General features: G+C 43.9%; 2 protein-coding genes across 9 annotated transcripts in view; both read left to right on the top strand.

The window, feature by feature from the left end:
* Positions 1 to 523: 523 nt before the first annotated feature.
* LOC134084099 (E1A-binding protein p400-like) lies at positions 524 to 17,699 on the top strand. 3 transcript variants are annotated; one of them, XM_062539849.1, is made up of 13 exons: positions 524 to 587; positions 1,561 to 1,906; positions 3,459 to 3,596; positions 3,727 to 3,942; positions 4,383 to 4,487; positions 9,895 to 10,098; positions 10,783 to 11,856; positions 13,396 to 13,539; positions 13,788 to 13,874; positions 14,715 to 14,945; positions 15,082 to 15,104; positions 15,346 to 15,464; positions 15,816 to 17,699. In XM_062539849.1, the coding sequence occupies exons 2-13, from the start codon at positions 1,589 to 1,591 to the stop codon at positions 15,971 to 15,973; spliced, it is 2,817 nt and encodes a 938-aa protein (XP_062395833.1). In that variant the 5' UTR covers positions 524 to 587; positions 1,561 to 1,588; the 3' UTR covers positions 15,974 to 17,699. The 3 variants fall into 3 exon arrangements, with proteins under 3 accessions (XP_062395833.1, XP_062395835.1, XP_062395834.1); XM_062539850.1 differs by lacking the exon at positions 524 to 587 and adding an exon at positions 729 to 844; XM_062539851.1 differs by lacking the exon at positions 3,459 to 3,596.
* A 1,810-nt stretch (positions 17,700 to 19,509) lies between these two features.
* Positions 19,510 to 22,270, top strand: part of LOC134084033 (nuclear factor 7, brain-like) — a 9,628-nt gene continuing 6,867 nt past the window's right edge. For 5 of the 6 annotated variants that reach the window (XM_062539847.1, XM_062539845.1, XM_062539846.1 and 2 more), the window contains exons 1-3: positions 19,510 to 19,664; positions 20,712 to 20,964; positions 21,512 to 21,702. In XM_062539847.1, the coding sequence (XP_062395831.1) occupies positions 20,718 to 20,964; positions 21,512 to 21,702 (438 nt within the window). In that variant the 5' untranslated portion in view covers positions 19,510 to 19,664; positions 20,712 to 20,717. Of the gene's footprint in view, positions 19,665 to 20,407; positions 20,546 to 20,711; positions 20,965 to 21,511; positions 21,703 to 22,270 lie in introns of all 6 variants that reach the window. The other variant, XM_062539843.1, reaches the window with a different exon arrangement.

The following is a 22,270-nucleotide window of genomic DNA, read 5'->3' as shown; positions in this document are numbered from 1 at the left end:
ATGAAATCCTTTGGCGGTACTGTCTGCAGTACTTCTGGAGTCCCCCAGTTGAAAATCACTGCAATAAACAAACTGTTTCTACAGACTTCTTGAGGAATGCTATGAAAGATGTTAATCAGAAGCACAAAGGTTTTGTATGGAGCTCTTTCCAATATATTAGTGTATAGAGAATGTGCGCTCATAGTAAATTGTGGACTCATTTTGCTAAATAGTATGCTCATTTGACTAAATTGTGTGCACGTTTGACTAAATAGTGCGCTCATTTTAGTGAATTGTGGTCTCAATTTACTACAATTATAATGACAGCTCAATTTAGTAAAATAAGTGCACGTTTTCTGGATACCAAAAAAAAATAAAATCTTGCAGTGACTGCATAGTTTTGTAGTAAACAATTGAAAAAAAAATGTAGGTAAGGATTCTTAGAAGCTTTCTCAACCATCTGTGCTGTAGAGTAGTAGGAAATTGTTGAAAGGGTTAATATGACGGCATGCCTAAGCCCGCCTTCATACTGTAGGTGTTTGCATTGTTGTTACCCGGAACTTTGTAGACGGACTCCAGCTAAAACCTCTCTGTCTTTAGGGAAGAAAGTAAGTAAATTACATGGGGAATGTTTTACAGGGGCAAAACAAGTTAGAAGAAGACAGTTTAGTTTGTATCATCAGAAAAGTGTCAGGAGACGTGTCAGAGAGCCAGTAGCCAGTAGCTATGCTCAAGTAAAGCCCATGCTCGCTTAGTAGCAGGGATGATGTTTTGTGTAGGTTGGGTTGGGCTTGCAGATTCGTTTTGCCGATTGCGGTACGACGACCACGAATGTTCCAATCGTAACTCAGACGTCCCTTTAAAAGTCAGTTCAACATCTGTGCGTTATTGTATACTAGAGATGGTTAAAGCGGTTTGTAGGTTAACCAAGTATCTTCGGTTCTACTTGTTGACTATCGAGTACACGTTGTTTTCGATTCTTCGATAGTGAAAGTAGTTCTTGGCCGCAGTGAGTCAGGAGATGATCGCTGCTTGTTTACATCTGGAAGGCTGAGATGCGTAAGGAACAAGAAGAACCACGCTTGCAATTTATATTTATAGCCTATATATACGCTAATTCGCTAAAGCTGTCGGGGAAGCTCTACAGAGAAATATGCAAGCATAAAACGAGCGAAAACGAAAAACCAAACCGAAACTGGAGATGAAATCGCCAATCCTGCATAGTTTCTCTTTAAATGGGCGAATGTTTAGTATCTCAGCTCATGTATGTACATTGTGGCTGGTAGTTGTAAAATGTATCTTCCATAATAATGTATGTTAAAGTACATACAACAATATAAGTCATAGCAGATGTAAATATATAGGCCTACCAACAGACAATAGGGACAGGTCAAACTAGGTGTTTCTGATGGGCCAAACATCAACCTATGTGTGATGTTATAAGTGTTAAGCTCCATCACTAGGCCTAATCAACTTTTAATGATCTAATATGTTATATAATCTGTTTTGAATTAAATCATATGGCTATCCTTATTTCAAGCATTTGGGTTATTACATTCTCCTTTCCCTGTTGTCTTACAGGCTACTCCAAGTTTTATGCCAGACAGTCATGGCCGGTGCCTCGTGCAGTGATGTTGTGCAGCTCAGTCGAGCGGAGAGGCCCTGGAGGCCGCGTCGTCGCCGAGACGTAGGGGGGGAGGAGACGGACCCGGAGGAACGACAAACACAGGAGATTCTGGGCCGCGTGCGGAGCGTGCTCAATAAGCTCACACCGGAGATGTTCCAGCGGGTTATGAAGGAGATGGCCAAGATCCCAATCCAATCTGAGCGCCATCTTACAGCTGTGGTTGAGATGGTGATCAAGAGGGCCATCTCAGAGCCAAAGTTTAGTGTGCCTATTGCCAACATGTGTCGCTGCTTAATGGGGGTGAGTGAATCAATCTGTATCAGATGGCGTACTGACAAAACATGAACAGTTTTTGTTATCACTGGGTCATTCCACCTCAATTCAACGAATTTAAGAGAAACTTTCTGCTTGCTTGACCATATCAGATTTGCTTCAAACTTTTACTACCTAAAGAATAGCCATTTAAACTTGGCCAAAATATTAGCTTGATATCCTTAATACATCCAGAGAAAAAAAAACATGGTACCCCCCACCCCCTTCTGATTTTTGGCAAATTTACAGCAAAGATGTCATTTCAGATGTCATTATCATTATTATGTCATTACATTTTCAGTAAATAATGATTGCTAACTATAGATTCCATATGGAGTGTGCTCAATAAACTCATGCCGCAGATATTCTGACCGTGTATGAAAGAGCTGACCATGGCCCTGCCTGCTCTGAGTGCCACCATAGGGCCATGGCTGAGATAGTGTTCTCAGCCTTCTCAGAGCCACTGATAAGTGTGGCTTATGCAACGTGTTCCGCTGTATTATGGGTGTGTGTGTGATCCAAAATACAAAAAAACCCCACAAAATTAGCATAACAAAAGGGACAGTGGTTTTCGGACGTTTGTCTTTAACATAAGATAATGCATCTGTAACGGGTGCTAGCTGGTTAGCTATGCTGTGGAACGTTAGTAAACCTCACTCCCCGACACTTCAAGAGCGCTGCTGGCATGAAAGCTAGTAGCCTGGGCTTTTAGCTGGATTGTTAGCGCGCTCGACTCCCGATCAGAGGTGCTGCTGTCTCGCGGGTTCGAGTCCGGGCGTGTGGAGGGCTGGACCGCGGTGGTTCCACACAACGCAGGTTACATTGGTGCCGTGACCCGGATCGGGAGTGAGGTTTAGGGGGGTGAGTGTAATGGGTGCTAGCTGGTTAGCTATGCTGTGGAACGTTAGTAAACCTCACTCCCCGACACTTCAAGAGCGCTGCTGGCATGAAAGCTAGTAGCCTGGGCTTTTAGCTGGATTGTTAGCGCGCTCGACTCCCGATCCGAGGTGCTGCTGTCTCGCGGGTTCGAGTCCGGGCGTGTGCAGGGCTGGACCGCGGTGGTTCCACACAACGCAGGTTACACATCTTAAAAGTGGTTATATTATACAAGCTATGAATGGGCTAGTTGCACGAAAGGCTCTAATACGCTCATTTATTTTCCGGCGGAGCCAGGTGTGTTTGAACTTGCCGCTAGTGCTAGGTGCAACACCCAACCGGTCCGTGTACTAATTACCGACACTAATTACATTAGCAATAGCGGCAGATTCAAACACACCTGGCTCCGCCGGAAAATAAATGAGCGTATTAGAGCCTTTCGTGCAAATAGCCCATTGCTAGCCCGGGTGCAGCCGAACTTTAGCCCCGCCTCCGTGATTTGGAATTGAGGATGACGTAGTCAGGCTACTGAATTTCATTTGAAAGTGTATCATGTTATGCTATCCATTATCACAAAGTGTGTGTGTGTGTGTGTGTGTGTGTGTGTGAGGTGAGTGAGTGGTCAGAAATGTGTTTGAGGCACAACTGTCTCTGTGCTCCTCAGCTGAAAGTGCCCTTTGAACATAAGCCTGGCCTTACAGTGAACTTCCGGAAACTTCTGCTAAACCGCTGCCAGAAAGAGTTTGAGAGGGGCTTGGAGATCTTAAAAACGAAGAACAATGAGCTTGTGACTTTCTGTGGGGTATGTGTGTGTGTGTGTGTGTGTGTGGTTGCTTCTTGCCCATGTTTTGGTGAGTGTCCTCATTTCTTTTTGGTACATGTTGCATCTCTTGTTTTCTGACCTAATTTTCTCTTTTACTTCATGCCTGTAGGAACAACAGCAGTGTTTTAAGGACACTGACATCCAAGAACGGATGGTGGGCATTGTAAAGTTCATTGGTGAGCTGTTTAAGCTGAAAATGCTTGCTGAGGCCATCATGCATGAATGCATTGATAAAATGCTGAATTTGCATGGTGAGGAGAGACTTGTGTGCCTCTGTGTGGTTCTTTCTGTCATCGGTAAGGATCTAGACATTGGGAAGGCCAAGGTCAGTGTGTGTGTGTGTGTGTGTGTGAATGAGTGTATCCAACTAATCATTTTAATATTATCTAATATTTTGCTTCTAATATGCTGACTTGAAGGGGGAGGGGGGCAGAACTATGAACAATATAACAATTTATCTGGGCCTTAAGTTGAGGGAGATATTAAGTCAAACATAATTCCCCCAATTAGTTCAGTCAAACTCTCCCTGAATATTGAAGCAAAACACATTCGATTTTTGTTCCATGGGCTTCTTATTTTCCAAGTTGGGGTCCAAAAGTGTGATGATTTGACACACACTTGCCCAAAATGACAATAGCAGGTGTGATTGTGTGTGTCACACCACACAATTTATGAAAATTAGGTGGAAAATACTTCAGAATGGCAGCTGGTGAGAATGTAAAACATGCAGTAAATGGTTTGTTTTTGTTTACATTTTCCTTGCAGCCTTGTATGGATCAGTATTTCAACAAGATAAATAACATCATAAAGGAAAGGCAAACTTCCAACAGGACATGTTTCATGCTGCAAGATGTGATTGACCTGAGACAGGTAAACACACACACACACACACACACACAGATACCTAGCCTACACAGTATGCATATTTGGCACACACTCACAGATTTTAAAATTCATCTTTCAGAATATATAATGTATCTTTTGTTGTAATACAGTAATTTGGCAATGAGTGTCGCTAATGACCTGTACTGCCACCTAGTGTCTGCGTGTAGTTCCGGTTGTATCCTGCTCAATAAACACGTTGATACTGCAATAGGTTATTGGCCCAGAGCATCGCTAAAGCTGTGTTACACGGAGATTTGTGTTAGATAAACGGTGTTGTGGAATTCACAATGGAAGATAAGCTGTTTATTGACAAGCTGAGCGGACCAGAGAACTGGGCAACGTGGAAATTTCAGATTGAACATTTTCTGAAAGCGAAAGGACTATGGGGCATGGTAATGGAGATGGATATCCTAGCCCACGATGCTAACGCACACGCACAAGCTGAATTCGCAAAACGGAGAGAGAAGGCATTCTCTATGTTAGTACTGAATGTAAGTACACCCCAATTGTATCTGATAACGAGCTGCAAGACTCCAAAAGAGGTGTGGAACACGCTAAAAGGACATTTTAACAGAGATACGTTGGCAAATAATTTGTTCCTGAAGAAAAAATATTTCAGATGTGAAATGAAGGAAGGAGAAAAATTAAATGAACATTTAAAACGAATGAAGGAGCTTACTGATCAGCTAGGAGCAATAGGTGCTGTGATTGAAGAGGAAGACCAGATTGTAACACTCCTAGGTAGCTTACCGCCAAGCTATGCTACAATTGTCACTGCGCTAGAAACAAAGATAGACAATTTGACACTGCAATTTGTTCAGCAAGCATTAAAGGGGACATATCATACCTCTTTTTAAACGAGGTTAGAATTGGTCTCTTCCAAATTGAGCCGTTTCTAGGCTGGCCACGCCTCCGGCTGCATGTATTGATTACCCTGCTCGTTTCACAGGTGAAAATGACTAAAACAGAGCCGACATCCAACCACATATGTTAGACCCTGGTGCTAGGGTTGGTCTATGCAAATTCCCTTAGTATGACATCAGAATAAGGGAGCCATCCAAATGGCTCACAGCAGCATACTTTCTTGACACCAAAGTCTTTCTACTGATCTACAGAAAACTGATGGATGGGGTTTTTTCGCGCTTGGAGTGTTTATAAGAACAGTAGAGGCCTAAATATGAACACAAAGGCCCGCAAAAAGTGAGTTTTGCATGATATGTCCCCTTTAATAAATAAAGAGCAAAAACGAGTGAATGCTACTGATAACTTCAATGAGGCTACATCAGGTGGTGCATCAGCCATGTCATCACAGTTTCGTAAAGATATGCAAGCTAACTCTAAAGCAGTGGGAGCTGAAAGACCCAGCTCGTGGAGATGTTACAAATGCGGGAAAGAAGGTCATATAAAGCGTGACTGTCCAAGTTGGAAAAAGAAAAAGAAAACTCACAAGGTCAAAAGCATGATGTGTGAAGATGCAGAAGACTCGTCTGAATGTGCCTTTGTTGCTAATGAGGCAAACCTGACCGAGAAGCCTCAACAGGTTCAATGGTTGATTGCTTCAGGAGCATCAAAGCACATGACATGTGATAAAGAAATTCTTCAAGACTACCAGCAATTTTCAAAAGCACAGTCTGTGAAACTCGGAGATGGCAGGGTGGTTTGACGCCCTAGGACTTGGCAATGTGAGACTGAGAATGACTTTTAAAGTCAGTAATGTAAACAATGTCACAATGTATGACGTGCTGTATGTTCCAAAGCTATCTGGGAATCTTTTCTCAGTGGGAGCTGCTACAAGAAAAGGTAACACAGTGCAGTTCAAGAAGTCTCGCTGCTACATACGTTGGAAAGATGGAACGCTTCAAGGAATGGGAACACAAAGATCAGATGGACTGTATCAGCTGGACATCGAGGGAAGTTCGTCTGTCTGCTGTAGTGCATCAAGTGCATCAGTATCAGCCAGCCTGTGGCACCAGCGCTTGGGTCACACCACAAAGCTGAAGGAATTGAAAGATCTAGTGAACGGAGTGGACTTCTCAGCAGACAAAGAGGTTCCTTTCTTTGAAGGATGTGTGGAGGGCAAGCTCTCTAGAAAACCATTCAAGCCAGTGGGAGAAATGCGTTCCAAATGCAAGTTGCAGCTGATCCATAGTGACGTCTGTGGTCCCATGCAGACCGAATCTATAGGTGGAGCAAAGTACTTTGTGACTTTTACCGATGATTACTCTAGATGCTGCAAGGTATACTTTCTGAAACAGAAAAATTCTGAGCAAATTCAAGGAATTTGAGAAAACATTCTCCAATGACTGTGGGCAGAATGTCACAAAAGTATGCTGTCTCATGCAAAGTTGCCGAAGATGTACTGGGCAGAGGCTGTAGCAACCGCAGCTTACAGACAGAACAGGCTGCCAACATCTCTCCTGAAGCAAGAGACACCCTACGAGAGATGGGTGATTTGAGTCACATGAGAGTGTTTGGCTGTGTTGCTTATGCACATATCCCTGACATTGAAAGAAGGAAACTGAACAAGAAAGCTGTGAAGCTTCGTTTCATGGGATATGCAAACAACGCGAAAGGCTATAGTCTGTTTGATGAGGAGAAAAGGAGGATTCTAATTTGCTGTGATGTCATCTTTAATGAATCAGACTTTGACTGGAATCAGGAAGGTGAAGTAACCTGTTCAGAGAACGAGGTAACTGTGAACACAGATGAGTGTGAAACACAAGACGATGAGGTCACTGTCGATGGCGTCGTTGAAGCAGCTAGAGAAGGCGGCAGAGTCAGAAGGGCTCCGAGGAGAAATGGATATGAGGAGTTTGCTGATATAGTGACTGTTGATCATTATGCGAATGTATGTTGTGTTACAGAGCCAAGCACACTGAAAGAAGCAATGATGAGTCCTAATGCAAAGGAATGGCATGAAGCGGCTGACTTGGAATATGAGTCTCTGATGGAAAATGAAACGTGGAACTTAGTGGATTTACCAAAGGATAGGAAGGCCATAGGATCAAGATGGGTGTTCAAAGTCAAGCATCATAAGCCAGGTTTCCATCCAAGGCGTTTTTGCGAGAAAATGTTTTAGCGCTTTTATTTTTTACCGATATAGCTGATGGAAACGCTAATTATCAATGGAATTTTGCAAATGTCGATAGAATATTTTTCCGTTTAACTTTAGCGCATTAACACCATATCGATTCTTTAAATGTCGCAAAAATTAGATTGGAATCACTTTTTGTCGGGAAAAAAGGCTTTATCGCACATTCATGTATCCCATGATGCATTATCATCACGTTGAAATAACACAAATATCACGAGCGGTTCGCATGGACAGATGAGACCCGCCGGTATTTCCTCAATTTAATTGAGGAAAATGATATCACAGCTATTTTTGATGGAAAACGGCAAAGGAATGCTACAACATTTGTGACACTGAAATTACTGTTAGCTGGCAAATTTAAAAAACTGTCTGACTAATCTCTCCACTTTTGTTTGTTTGTGGAATGGGGTGGAAGGGGGTGTCACATGAAAAGCAAAAGGTAGATAATTTGCGACATACCCAAAATGATGTATGGAAACGGCTCAAAGGCAGATTTTTTTTGCGATACACCAAAACTTATGCGACAGTTCGTTTTAGGGATGTGTGACATCATCACGCACGCATTTTATCACAATTTTTTATACGCATATTCTGTTTGTCGATAACAAAACGTCTCAAAAACTGGATGGAAACTTGGTTATAGTGATGGACGAGTAGAGAGGTACAAATGCAGACTCATAGCCAAGGGCTACTCACAGTTGTATGGTGCTGACTATGATGAAACCTTTTCACCCGTGGTACGATTCAGCTCAATTCGTACATTACTGTCTTATGCCATCCAGAACAATCTACATGTGCACAAGATGGATGTTGTGACTTCATTCCTAAATGGACACTTGGAAGAAGAAATCTACATGGAGCAACCAGAGGGATACATCACACCAGGGCAGGAACACCTTGTGTGCAAATTGAATAGGTCAATCTATGGACTGAAGCAGTCTCCGTGCTGTTGGAGCAAGGCATTCACGGAGTACATGAAAGACATTGGATTCAAACAGAGCACATCAGACCCATGTGTGTTTGTGAGATCAAGACAAGAGCTTGAGATACTGGCTGTTTATGTGGATGATCTAATTCTCATTACTGAGTCAATTGCAAGCATGAACGAGCTAAAAATGTCTCTGAAGAAGCGCTACAAGATGAAGGACATGGGTGAACTGTCTTATATTCTGGGCATCTCTGTGGTCCAAGACAAAGCAAAGAACTGTGTCTATCTTCACCAGAAGAATTACATTGAAGCCATTCTTCAGAAATATGGAATGAACAATGCAAATCCTGTAGCAACCCCTGCTGATGGCAATGTGAAATTAACTATCAACTATCAACTACTATGAAACTATCAGTCGATAGTAGGAAGTCTGCTGTATGCTACAATGGCTACACGACCAGACATAGCTCAAGCAGTGAGTGCTGTGTCAAAGTATGAAAGTATGAACGGTCACAGTCTGGATCTTTGATCGGCTTCTCAGATGCTGATTGGGCTGGTGATCAGGATGACCGCCGCTCAACAACTGGCAACATATTCTTACTGAGTGAAGGAGCAGTGAGTTGGCTTAGCAAGAAACAGGCAACAGTTGCACTTTCAACAGCTGAAGCTGAATATGTAGCACTCAGTCATGCTGCTCAAGAGGGAACCTGGCTGAGACAACTACTGAATGATCTCGGAATGGATCCTACACCTACAATGATCCTGGAGGACAACCAAGGAGCCATTGCAATAGCGAAGAATCCAGTGGATCACTCAAGAACTAAGCACATAGACATTCGCTACCACTACATCCGTGAATGTGTGCAGAATGGGCAAATAGAACTAGAGTATTTTCCAATAAAAGACATGAAGGCAGATATCTTGACCAAACCACTGACCAAACAGAAGTTTGAGTATCTTTTTCAGGGCTTTTCCCTGTTTAACTGTGTAATGTAATTTTTAGTATTGGCACTGTTTTTGTGTTAAGTAAGAAAACGTAAAGGTAAATGGAGTAAGAAAAAGGAATCTTACAAGTGTTTTTTGTTGTTTAGTTTAAAATACAAGTATTGTGACATTATACGTTATGTGAAGGAGAGTACGACTCTTTGTAATATAATTTAGTATGAAGTGCCTTAATGCCATTGTACAATTTAGTGGGAGTGTTGTAATACAGTAATTTGACAATGAGTGTTGCTAATGACCTGTACTGCCACCTAGTGTCTGCTTGTAGTTCCGGTTGTATCCTGCTCAATAAACACGTTGATACTGCAATATCTTTAATGTAAAATATCATGAATGCATCATTCCCTCTGTCCATCTCCTCTGTCCAGGCACACTGGGTTAGTAGGCATGGTGATCCTGGTCCACAAACCATTACTAATATCCGTAAGCAGGCGATGGAGGAAAAGATGGGGACCAACAGACGACCCAAGAGGAGTGTACCTGAAGCTTTTCTCAACTTCCAGACACTGCCAGTGGCAGCACACCAAGAAACCAAGACACACACAGGTTTCAGACTCAGCCAGATCTCAAGGGTATGTTTGAGTTTGTGTGTTGGTGTGTACTGGTCATGCATGTGTGTGTGTGCTCTGTATGCAGTTGGATATTCCTTCAACCAATCAGACCAACGATCGGGGTGGGCAAGGTAGGGGTGGGAATTGACAAAAAAGTGATGATTCAATACTATTGCGATATTTGGGCCACGATACAATATTATTGCAATTCTTAACATATTGTGATACAACATGTATTGCGATTCAGTCCTGTGAGGCATTGCTATTCACATCTCACATATTATTCCAAGGCATTATAAAAAGTAAGGAAATTAACACTGTTCAACTTTGTCATGGCATGGTGCATGTCAAGGTCCTTACTATTCACTTTTTTTGAAAACCGAAATACACCCACACCTTAGATGTGAAAGAAGATGGAGTGCTGTGTATTGTGAAACCATTTTTATTTAAAATTGCTGGAGAATGCAGAACAAAACGCCACAACAAGTGGCACCTTTTGGGTGTATTAAGCAAATGTAATGTTATCAGAGTAAACCCTGAGTAAACTCTACTCAAATAGAAGTACAATAGATACAAAATAGTCCTCTACTGGACTACTCCTCTACAGCAGCACCGGCTACTATATATTATCATATCTTAACCTTTAATGACCTTTCATCATTTACAACACCTCATAGCATGTTAACAGTTCCTGTCCCTTCCCAGTTCATACCTCCTGTACCTGCAATAAAATCATCACTACCCCCAAGGGTAGCACCACTACCAGCACCTACAGAAGCACCACCACCACCTACAGCAGTAGCAACACCAGCAGCAGCAGCACCACCAACACCTACAGCAGTAGCACCACCACCACCAGCAGCAGCACCACCAACACCTTCAGCAGTAGCACCATCACCAGAAGCAGTAACACCAATTGCAGCGCCACCACCTACAGCAGCAGGGGCAGCCCCACCAGCACCTACAGCAGTAGCACCACCACCAGCACCTACAGCAGTAGCACCACCACCAGCACCTACAGCAGTAGCAGCAGCAATAGCAGCAGCAGTAGCAGCAGCCCCACCAGCACCTACAGCAGTAGCACCACCACCAGCACCTACAGCAGTAGCACCACCACCAGCACCTACAGCAGTAGCAGCAGCAATAGCAGCAGCAGTAGCAGCAGCCCCACCAGCACCTACAGCAGTAGCACCACCACCAGCACCTACAGCAGTAGCACCACCACCAGCACCTACAGCAGTAGCAGCAGCAATAGCAGCAGCAGTAGCAGCAGCCCCACCAGCACCTACAGCAGTAGCACCACCACCAGCACCTACAGCAGTAGCACCACCACCAGCACCTACAGCAGTAGCAGCAGCAATAGCAGCAGCAGTAGCAGCAGCCCCACCAGCACCTACAGCAGTAACACCACCACCAGCACCTACAGCAGTAGCACCATCAGCAGCAGCAGCATCACCAGGAGCACCAACAGCAGCAGCAGCAGCAGAAGCAGGAGCAGCAGGAGTGTGGTGGGTGTCCCCCCTGGAGGACGACCTGTCCTGCCCCGTGTGCTGTGACATCTACACGGACCCCGTGGTGCTGCCCTGCAGCCACAGTTTCTGCAGGCCGTGCCTGGAGCGGAGCTGGAGGGAGGACAGCGTCCGGCAGGAGTGTCTCATCTGCAGGCAGAAGACCTCCGCCCACAACCCCACCCCCAACCGGGCCCTGAGGAACGTCTGCGAGGCCTACCTGAAGGAGAGGAGCGCCGGGACCGCGCCAACCGAATCTGAGACGCATTTAGTGAGTTCTGTAGCAGGATAACAGGGTGTTTGGATTTATTGACTGTATTCAGAGTTAACATGTAACACATAAAAAATGTGTTAGCTTTAGTGGTGGGCCGTTATCGGCGTTAACGTGCTGCGTTATCGTGCAACTCTTATCGGGCGATAAAAAAAATATCGGCGTTAATCTATTCTCAAAGTTGGGCTGGGAGCTGGGTCTATACCACGCAAGCTATGATCACTTTCACCTTGATATCTTAGCGCGAACGCCAATGTTTAAGAGTGCGCCTGAAAAAAGTCTAGGTCGCACTGGTGCACCTGACGCTGCTTGGCTGCTTTCTTTCACAAGTTGTCATTGTAGACAATACGTGCAACTTTACCAAACAGTAACCAATGATACATCCTCCCAACATGGACGATAAGCTCAGACCCCTCCCGAATCGGCACCTGATCGCTCATTCCTAATAGAAGTAACCCCCCTCTCCTTGGCCCGCGTTCTCTTTCTCTCCCTCTCCCTCTCCCTCACTCTCCCGTGCGCGCTCAATGGACACTCGCGAGTCGCGACCCGCCCCTCGACATGCACATTTAATCCAAATAAAACATTCACTATGCTGAAAGCAATGATGCATATAGAAGACGTTAGCTAAAATAATATAAATTCCGGTTAGCATCATTGCTGCAGAAAGTTGATTAAAACTCTTACATTCAAGTCACTCTTGCATGAGTTGGATGATAATCTCAATACCAATGTTTTCCAACTCCAAAACTCGAAAGGAGAAAAAGTATTAGCCCACATTGAAACTTACTGTAAACACACGTGGGGAAACTGAGCAGTCCAACTAGTAAACTATGATAAACTAGCCAACTATGCTACTTTGTTTACATTTTGAGGTTTCAAGCAGACAGCTGAATTAAAGAGGCAGAGTTGTAATATGAATAGTAGGCTGCAATCTGCATAAAGTGTGCTGTCATGAATATCAGACATTTCAGTAGCCTATGTAGAATAGGCTTATATAAATAATTTTGTAAAGAAAAAAATCTTTTATTGTGTTTCAAGCTTTTTCTAGACTTTTTGTTGTTAAAAAATCATTATATGAAAGGACAGCAATAAAAAGGTGACCTTTTAGCGTTAAAGGCGATGCAATGAAAAATGTGAGTGCACCTAAATTTTGCGCTGGTGCACCTAAAATTAATCTAGATTAATCTAGATTAATTTCAAGATTACAGTGAGATTAATCTAGATTAACAAAATTAATCTATGCCCACCTCTAGTTAGCTTACAATCATGTATTCTCATATACAGTATGTGTTTTAGAGATATTCCTTGAAATGTACAGTGTATTCCTTCCATTTAGTTTGCAGTTAGTTTTCATCTAGTTTGCAGTTTGTTTCCATGTTTGCTCATGTTGTGAATATTTGCAGCGTTTTCTGAGTTTGAAAGTGTTTTCAGATTTTTTTTCTGAGGTTGCAGACATTTTTGAATATGCATGTGTTGTGACCCTTCTCGGCCACCGTACTTATGTCCATAATTCGTGTTTTGTGTGACTCCTGCGGTTAGGCCCAGGTTCTATGTCCAGTGCACGAGGAGAAGCTCCAGTTCTACTGTCAGGATGAGGAGCAGCTGGTGTGTGTGGAGTGTGTGACTCAGGAACACAAGACGCACTCCGTCTGCTCCACCAAGAAAGCCGCACATGAACGCAAGGTGAGAACGCTTCCCTGAATAGGATGGAATGCAAAAATGTTTGAACATTGTTCTCTCTCTAGAATTAGAACGCGGTATGATGTATGTCTGATGTGTTCTTGGTGTACCAGCGAGAAACATTATATAGTTTCCCACTTGGTACAAAATAACAAACTGAATATCGACAAAGAAACGTTTAAGAGCAATGTTTGGACAACAAATTAAAGAACATTGTACTATATATTGGCACTCTCTCCCTCCCCCAATAGGATGAGCTGAAATCTCTAATAAAATCACTAGAGGATGATGTGAAAAAAAATAAGACTTTACTTGAAGGAGTAATGGCACACATCAAGGTGAGTTCATGAATAATAATAATACATTTTATATATATTGCGCTTTACTTCAAATAAATGATCTCAAAGTGCTAAATAAAACAATGAAATGAAAACAATGCAGAATTGTTTAGTGAAATGGTAAAACTATTATGCAGTGTATTGCTGGAGGGTCTTTATTGTGTGTATTGTGTAATCATATTGTGCAGTAGAACTGTATTGCTGAGGGTCTTTATTGTGTGTATAGTGTAATCATATTGTGCAGTAGCTGAGTATTGCTGGAGGGTCTTTATTGTGTGTATTGTGTGTATAGTGTAATCATATTATGCAGTAGCAGGGTATTGCTGGAGGGTCTTTATTGTGTAATCATATTGTGCAGTAGAACTGTATTGCTGAGGGTCTTTATTGTGTGTATTGTGTGTATAGTGTAATCATATTGTGCAGTAGAACTGTATTGCTGAGGATCTTTATTGTGTGTATTGTGTAATCATATTATGCAGTAGCTGGGTATTGCTGGAGGGTCTTTATTGTGTGTATAGTGTAATCATATTGTGCAGTAGAACTGTATTGCTGGAGGATCTTTATTGTGTGTATTGTGTAATCATATTATGCAGTAGCTGGGTATTGCTGGAGGGTCTTTATTGTGTGTATTGTGTAATCATATTGTTCAGTAGAACTGTATTGCTGGAGGATCTTTATTGTGTGTATAGTGTAATCATATTATGCAGTAGCAGGGTATTGCTGGAGGGTCTTTATTGTGTTTATTGTGTGTATTGTGTAATCATATTATGCAGTAGCAGGGTATTGCTGGAGGGTCTTTATTGTGTGGTGGTTGTTGCCTGTTCCGGTTCCGTGTTCCAGGCCCAGGCAGTGCAGACGGAGGCGCAGATAAAGGAGGAGTTTGAGAAGCTCCATCAGTTCCTGAGGAGAGAGGAGGAGGCGCGCATAGCAGCCCTGAGGCAGGAGGAGAGGGACAAGACTGCCCACCTGGAGGAGAAGATGGAGGCCATTGAGAGGGTGATCTTGTCCTTCTCTGAAAGGATGAAGCCCATTGAGAAGTTGATGGAGACGGACGAGGTCTCCTTCCTACAGGTGGGCATGTCTGGGGATGGGAGAAATACTGTATCAATTCCAAAAGTCCATTCCAATACCATGGGGACTCTAATGGCAAGTATTACATTTAAAAGAGAATAACCTTTATTTATTTTATTTTCCTATTGTTCTGCAGACATTTTCAGAAACAAAAGAAAGGTATGGTGTCTGATTTTTTTTAATTATCTGCAAACTATGTTTCCAAACATTAGCCTGACCTGACCTCATCGTCTCTCTTCATCTGTTCCTCTCTCTCTCTCTCTCTCTCTCTCTCTCTCTCTCTCTCTCTCTCTCTCTCTCTCTCTCTCTCTCTCTCTCTCTCTCTCTCTCTCTCTCTCTCTCTCTCTCTCTCTCTCTCTCCCTCCCTCCCTCTCTATCTCTCTCTCTCTCTGTAACCAAGAACTCATGAGGCCTTCCTGCATCCTCAGCCAGGGTTCTGGCAGCTGCTGGACGTGTCCAAGTATCTGGACAAGCTGAGCTACAGAGTCTGGGACAGAATGGAGGAGATGGTAGCACACAGTGAGTGGCTCAGGGAACCTTGTTTATGTGTCCGTAGATGGATATGATAGACAGGAGCTTATAGTGACCCACAGTATCAATGCATATAAATGGACACGCTATTTAGTATTTCTGTGGATCAACTTGTTGAGTAGCCGATAGCTCCGAGATCAGAGATTTGATTCCCAGGATACCCTGGCTTTCGGGTGAAATGTAATGTTTCAGTACAGAAAATACTGAAACATTGAACTGTTGGAAGTTTAGAGATGGTCACATTAAGTTCACTTGTAAAAGTTATAGTGGATTTTAGGTTCATCCTAGACTTTTTGTGAGTATCTCAAATGTTTGTATACTTTGTGTGCCTCCTTTAAGGTGCCGTCATGGTGGGTTCTTCAGACACTTTGCAGTTCCACCCAGTGATACCTGTTCCCGAGCACCTGGAACGCTTCGCAGCTGGTCTAGATGCTTCTGGATTATGGGATGTAGGAGCGGTCTGGGGACAAGCCAGTGTGGACCACAGCGGTTTCTGATGGCAGAAGGGTTCAGGTCCACTTACAGGCTAGAGATGGATGATGATTGGTGATGAGAACAGGACGACTGCACTTTTGATTGGATGCTTTTTTTTTCAGTCCAAGAACATAGATAGATATAGATAGATAGATAGATAGATAGATAGATAGATACTTTATTGGTCCCCAAGGGGAAATTCAAGATGTTCAAGAAATTAATGGTCCCTGCATTGCACAACTCTGATATGGTGTATGGCTTTAAAGAGACCCTATGCAACTTTCTGCAGGAAACATGCCATGGCATGCTTCAAACTGTAGTATGCGCGGAGAGCAATATCTCCAATACAAAATCAGACGAAATGTTACTTTTGTCGAGAAACAGGATTTTTGTCAATATTAACCCTGGTAATAGTACAGTTCACCACTTATGAGTATTTTCAATCAATCAACAGCTCAAAACACCTATTTTAGGGTGCAGTGACTCTTTAATGTTCACGTCACTATTTGCATGAGCCACGACTGAAAAGACTTCCGATAATATCAAACATGTTTGATATTGTCGTAACGGCAAACGATTTTGGAAATGTAGTCGCCGACTGTTAAAACAGACCAAAATCATGCAATGTAAGCCAGCCTTAAGCCAACATGGTCTCACACCCAACTCGTCGAACGAGGACGCATGCAGCCGTGAACGTCACTGCTGTTCATCTGTCAATCATCACGTAAAGCTCGCCCTGACAATGTGATTGGTCCGAACAGATCTGTATCTCGAATAGTAGCAGCTGAACGGAGCAGTGCCAGACCGAAGTTCCCTGCAGAAAAAGAGTCACCTGAAATGGTCTTCCAACAGTCTTGAAGGAGTTCCCAGAGATGCTTAGCACTTGTTGGCCCTTTTGCCTTCACTCTGCAGTCCACACGGTGGTTGGAACCAAAGGTCTCCGATTTTGACTCATCAGACCAAAGCACAGATTTCCACTGGTCTAATGTCCATTCCTTGCGTTCTTTAGCCCAAACAAGTCTCTTCTGCTTGTTGCCTGTCCTTAGCAGTGGTTTCCTAGCAGCTATCCTACCATGAAGGCCTGATTCAGGCAGTCTCGTCTTAACAGTTGTTCTAGAGATGTGTCTGCTGCTAGAACTGTGTGGCATTGACCTGGTCTCTAATCTGAGCTGCTGTTAACGCGCGATTTCTGAGGCTGGTGACTCGGATGAACTTATCCTCCGCAGCAGAGGTGACTCTTGGTCTTCCTTTCCTGGGATGGCCAGTTTCTTTGTAGCGCTTGATGGTTTTTGCGACTGCACTTGGGGACACTTTCAAAGTTTTCCCAATTTTTTGAACTGACTGGCCTTCATTTCTTAAAGAAATGATGGCCACTCGTTTTTCTTTACTTAGCTGCTTTTTTTCTTGCCATAATACAAATTCTAACAGTCTATTCAGTAGGACTATCAGCTGTGTATCACCCCTGACTTCTGCACAACACAACTGATTCCCAACCCCATTTATAAGGCAATAAATCACACTTATTAAACCTGACAGGGCACACATGTGAAGTGAAAACCATTTCAGGTGACTACCTCTTGAAGCTCATCCAGAGAATGCAGTGTGTGCAAAGCAGTAATCAGAGCAAAGGTGGCTACTTTGAAGAAACTAGAATATAAGGCATATTTTCAGTTGTTTTACACTTTTTTGTTTTCCACATGTGTTAATTCATAGTTTGATGCCTTCAGTGTGAGTCTACAATGTCAATAGTCATGAAAATAAAGGAAACTCATTGAATGAGAAGGTGTGTCCAAACTTTTGGCCTGTACTGTATATATTCAAATCTTTGTAGAATTATGGTTTGAAAGTCTACACCTGAGTTCTAGTGGATGTTGGGTATCTGGAAAGAGGGTCAAGTCACAAAATGTCCTTTTGTCTTCCTCTGTTGCCCAGAGCTATGGCTATACAATTGATGGTTTTGAAATCTGGAGTGACATGTTGGCTTTGGTGTAAAGCCTACCTTACACTGACAGGCTTTGACAAGATTTGGGAAAGATTCCAAGACGTTTAGACTTAAAACATACCTCTTTAGTGCTTCCCATAGTTAGGTATGGTGCAGTGTGGAACTTCAACCACCTCAGGGACGGGTTATTGTCCTCAGTGGAACGGACCCCCTCTGCTGTGGGCCGTCATGCATCCCATGGTGGCCACTGACCGCACCTGTGCTGGTGCTGACTACCCTCCACCATGCCTTTGTTATGCTGCTATAGCAAAGCGCTGTCATGGACTTTTCTGTGACGCGTCGTACAACTCCTCTTCTCCCCTCTCCTCTGTGTCTCTCAACTCTCCCTCTAACCTCGTCTTTCTGTCCTGTTATTCAACTCCCTCTACTTCCCTCTTTCTCTCTCAACTCTCCCCCTCTGCCTTTTTCTCTCTATAGCATGACATTACATATCACCATTGATATGCTTATCAATACTAACCATCATGACTTATAGTAATACTGGCCCACTCTAGATCTCTTTTCTTTCCCCCTACACTTCTCCTGTGAGGTAAACATTTACCAGTCATCAGCCATCCTTATGCCTGGCCCTCATCACACCTGAAGTCCCATCCCTCTGATTGCCCTACCATTGCCTGCTGTGGGCCCCTTGCCCTGATTCCTGGCCCATGCATCCCAGCGACCCATTACTTTAAGAAAATGAATGATCCCTATGGACAATTTATTCCCTACACCCTACATTCCCTACAATGTATTCCCCTGGATTATTTGAGCTTTCCGAGACTAAAGATGACCTGACTGTAACTGAAACTGACCCTAGGCAGATGGGTTGAGCCCTTGGGTTGTGGATCTGTCCGAGGTTTGAGTTTAAGAGGTTAAGACACTAACATTTTGCAAAAAAAAGGCCTAAGGACCACCCTAATCACGAGTCATTTTTCTTGTTTGAAAGTACTGGCTTCTGAGTAAGGACATTCAAGCCATTCCTGGCCAGGCACGGTCACGAGGCATTCATATGCTAAAGAGAGCCGCAAGCTCTCCACATACGTCATAGTCCGTTTCCAACAATATGTGGCACAGACAAACGCAACGCTCACAGGTTGTAAATTATTGTTTACTGCCGAAAATTGGGTAGATTTACGGACATTTATGGGGACCGAAATCCCACTTTTCATGCAGTGTTACCCAACCTTGTTTAAAGCACCTTTAAGGCCCTGCTGGGTTGAAAATGCATGTTGGATTGCAGGTGGAGAGTCAACGCACATTTCCACCCATGTCTGTACATCCTGCCTAGCTGCACCAGAAGACATTGGTCTTTATGTGGTCAGATTCATGTCAGATCACAGCTGATTTGAGTGATCGGATCATAATGCATTTATGATCAGATCATAATGCATCCCCCAGTCAGCACTGTGTTACTAGTCAAGTCACTAAATTTACCAAGCTAAGCACCAAGGAGTGTCATAATGTGCGTGTGCCGAGCTGCACAGTCTCTTATCTTCTGCGGACACATTGGCCTGCTGGCCCCTGATAAGCTGCGGAGGTCTCCTCCTTTGGGGTGGTGCGGGTGGCCAAGGGACTTTGAGCCGAGTCTGCTAATGATGACAGCACCCTGTCAGCTGCTTGTGCTGAGATGGCCTGAAAATGAAGTCACGTAAAGGCATGACATTCCTGAGCAGCTCTGGGGATATGAAGACACATCCATGATGGACCTGTTGGATTTGAAAGGATAGAAGGTGTGAGTTGGAAAATAAATCCAGACAGTCCATGTCTGTGTGTGTGTGTGTGTCTGCATGTACTTAAAGGTTTACTGCTAAAGTGAGAAGTATTGGAGAAGTGAACTTCTATTTGAAGCATCTGCATATCAAACATGTATACTGCCACCATACTTAAGTGAATATCTTGTATGTGCAGGTGTTTAGTGCATAGTGCAGAGCAAAACTGTATTTTTTTTACTGTCATAATGTACGCTTACAATTGAAATTTATATTTGAATACTGGCAGATGTGTTTGCCAGAACTTCATCGTTAAAAATATGATGACACTGTATAAAACAGTGAACATCCTGTCAAGTGACAACAGATCATAACATCTAGAATAGTATTTCACTCTACTAGTCATTATTTCTGTATCAACTAACATACACACATATTTGTAATCACACGCTTCTCAAAAGTAAGAGATCATATCATTTAGAATAGTATATCACTCTACTAATCTGTATTTCTGTACCAACACACACACACACACACACACACACACACACACACACACACACACACACACCTGTATTCATGTGCCTCTCAGCTGTAAGAGATCATAACATCTCAAATAGTATATCACTCTACTAGTCTGTACTTCTGTACCGACTACAACACACACATACATGTATCTGTATTCGCCTCTAAACAGTAAGAGATCCTAACATCTCAAATAGTATATCAGTATAAGTATAAGTATATTTTTTTGATCCCATGAGGAAAATTTGGTCAGTGAGCTGCCTGCACAACAGCGGCACTCAGGGAGCAGTGAGGGGTTCGGTGCTTTGCTCAAGGGCCGTGGACTGGTCGGGGATCCAACCGGCAACCCTCCGGTTACAAGCTAGAAGCCCTAACCAGTAGGTCACGGCTGCCCACGGCTGCCACTCTACTACACACACACACACACACACACACAGATCCTAACTAGAATAATATATCACTCTTCTAGTCTGTATTTCTGTACCGACTACAATACACACAAACACACATACAGTATCTGTCTTGGCGCGCGTCTCTCGGCAGGTTGCGATGGCGTTGCTGGAGGACGAGCTGTCGTGCCCCGTGTGTCGGGAGCTCTTCAGGGAGCCGCTGCTCCTCCCCTGCGGCCACAGCTTCTGCCGCTCCTGCCTGGAGGAGAGCTGGAGGGAGCGGGGGAGAGAGGAGCGCCGCTGCCCGCTCTGCAGGCACCACAGCCAGGGCTCCAGGGACGTCACAGCCCCTAACCTGGCCCTCAGGAACCTCTGTGAGGCCTTCAGGAGAGACGGAGGGCCCACAGGTGACTTGAACAACCTCACAGATGGTTAGGAGTGTAATTACAGTGTGATAACATTGTACATGTGCATACTTATATGTGTGAGTGTGCATACAGGTATGTGTGTGTGTGTGTGTGTGTGTTTTTGTGTGTGTGTGTGTGTGTGTGTGTACACAGCTGGTTAGGAGTTTGTGTGAGAGTGCATATGTATGTTTTATTAGTGTATGGGTTTCATAAGTGTGATAACATTGTACATGTGCATGCATATGTGTGAGTGTGCATACTAGTGTGTGTATGTGTATGTGTGTGTGTGTGTGTGTGTGTGTGTGTGTGTATTTGTGTGTATTTGTGTGTGTGGGGAGGGTGTGGAGCTTCTCTTTGTAGCGAACATTTTTGCTAACTCCAAATGTGTCCGTAGATGTAGGTTGAATTACTTGATGAACTGGATGAGTTCAAAAACTTCAAAGCTTGTCCTTGTGATACTAAATCAGTGACTTCGCTCACTGAGAAACAAACAAGGTGTTTGTAGAATGTACGTTGTTGTTTATGTTTGTTGTTGTTGTTGTCACAGTGCTGCAGGCGAATAGAGAGCACCAGCTCCTGGGTCCAGACGGCAGGTCTCAGGGCGTCTGCCCCGAACATGCCCAGAGGCTGCAGCTCTACTGTCAGGATGACGAGCAGCTGGTGTGTGTGGAGTGTGTGACTCAGGAGCACCACACACACACCTTCAGCTCCCTCTGCAAGGCTGCACACCAGCGCAGGGTGAGGGTTTAGAAAACGTTTACATTTGTTTCAATTTAGCCCCAGCTGTGGCGCGACTGGCTGGGGCAGCTGCACCGCAGGCCGGGCGACCTGGGTTCGATTCCCGCCCTGTGGTCCTTTCTGGATACTGCCCCAACTCTCTCTGTCACTCACTTCCTGTCTCTCTATACCATCCAATCTGATTAAAGGCATAAGGCTGGGATTATACTTGCCGTTAGACCAAGCGTAAGCGTATGCGCCCGTGTGCGACCTGCTGTGTCCTGTGTACAGACTCGCTGCAGCATTACGCACCCAACTGGAGGTCTTCACTAGGGGGAGACTATAGTAACATCAGATGTGGATGTGGCCATGTGCCATTGTTTACTTTCACGATTGCCCCCAGCTTCGATGTCGATAATGCATCTTGCAGTCACCTTTTTTTGGAGTGATCGCCCCCTACTTTCTTATCAGTATTGCATCTCGCGGACGCGTCATGTTCACTTGCGAGCACGACCGACACACCAAACAACCGCAAAATACGCGAGGCAGCCATGATGCGAACACGAACGCGTTGTCTGCGGCAAGTCTA

Source organism: Sardina pilchardus, chromosome 1 (assembly GCF_963854185.1).
Source record: "Sardina pilchardus chromosome 1, fSarPil1.1, whole genome shotgun sequence".
NCBI lineage: Eukaryota > Metazoa > Chordata > Actinopteri > Clupeiformes > Clupeidae > Sardina > Sardina pilchardus.
This window is presented reverse-complemented; position numbering and strand designations above follow the sequence as displayed.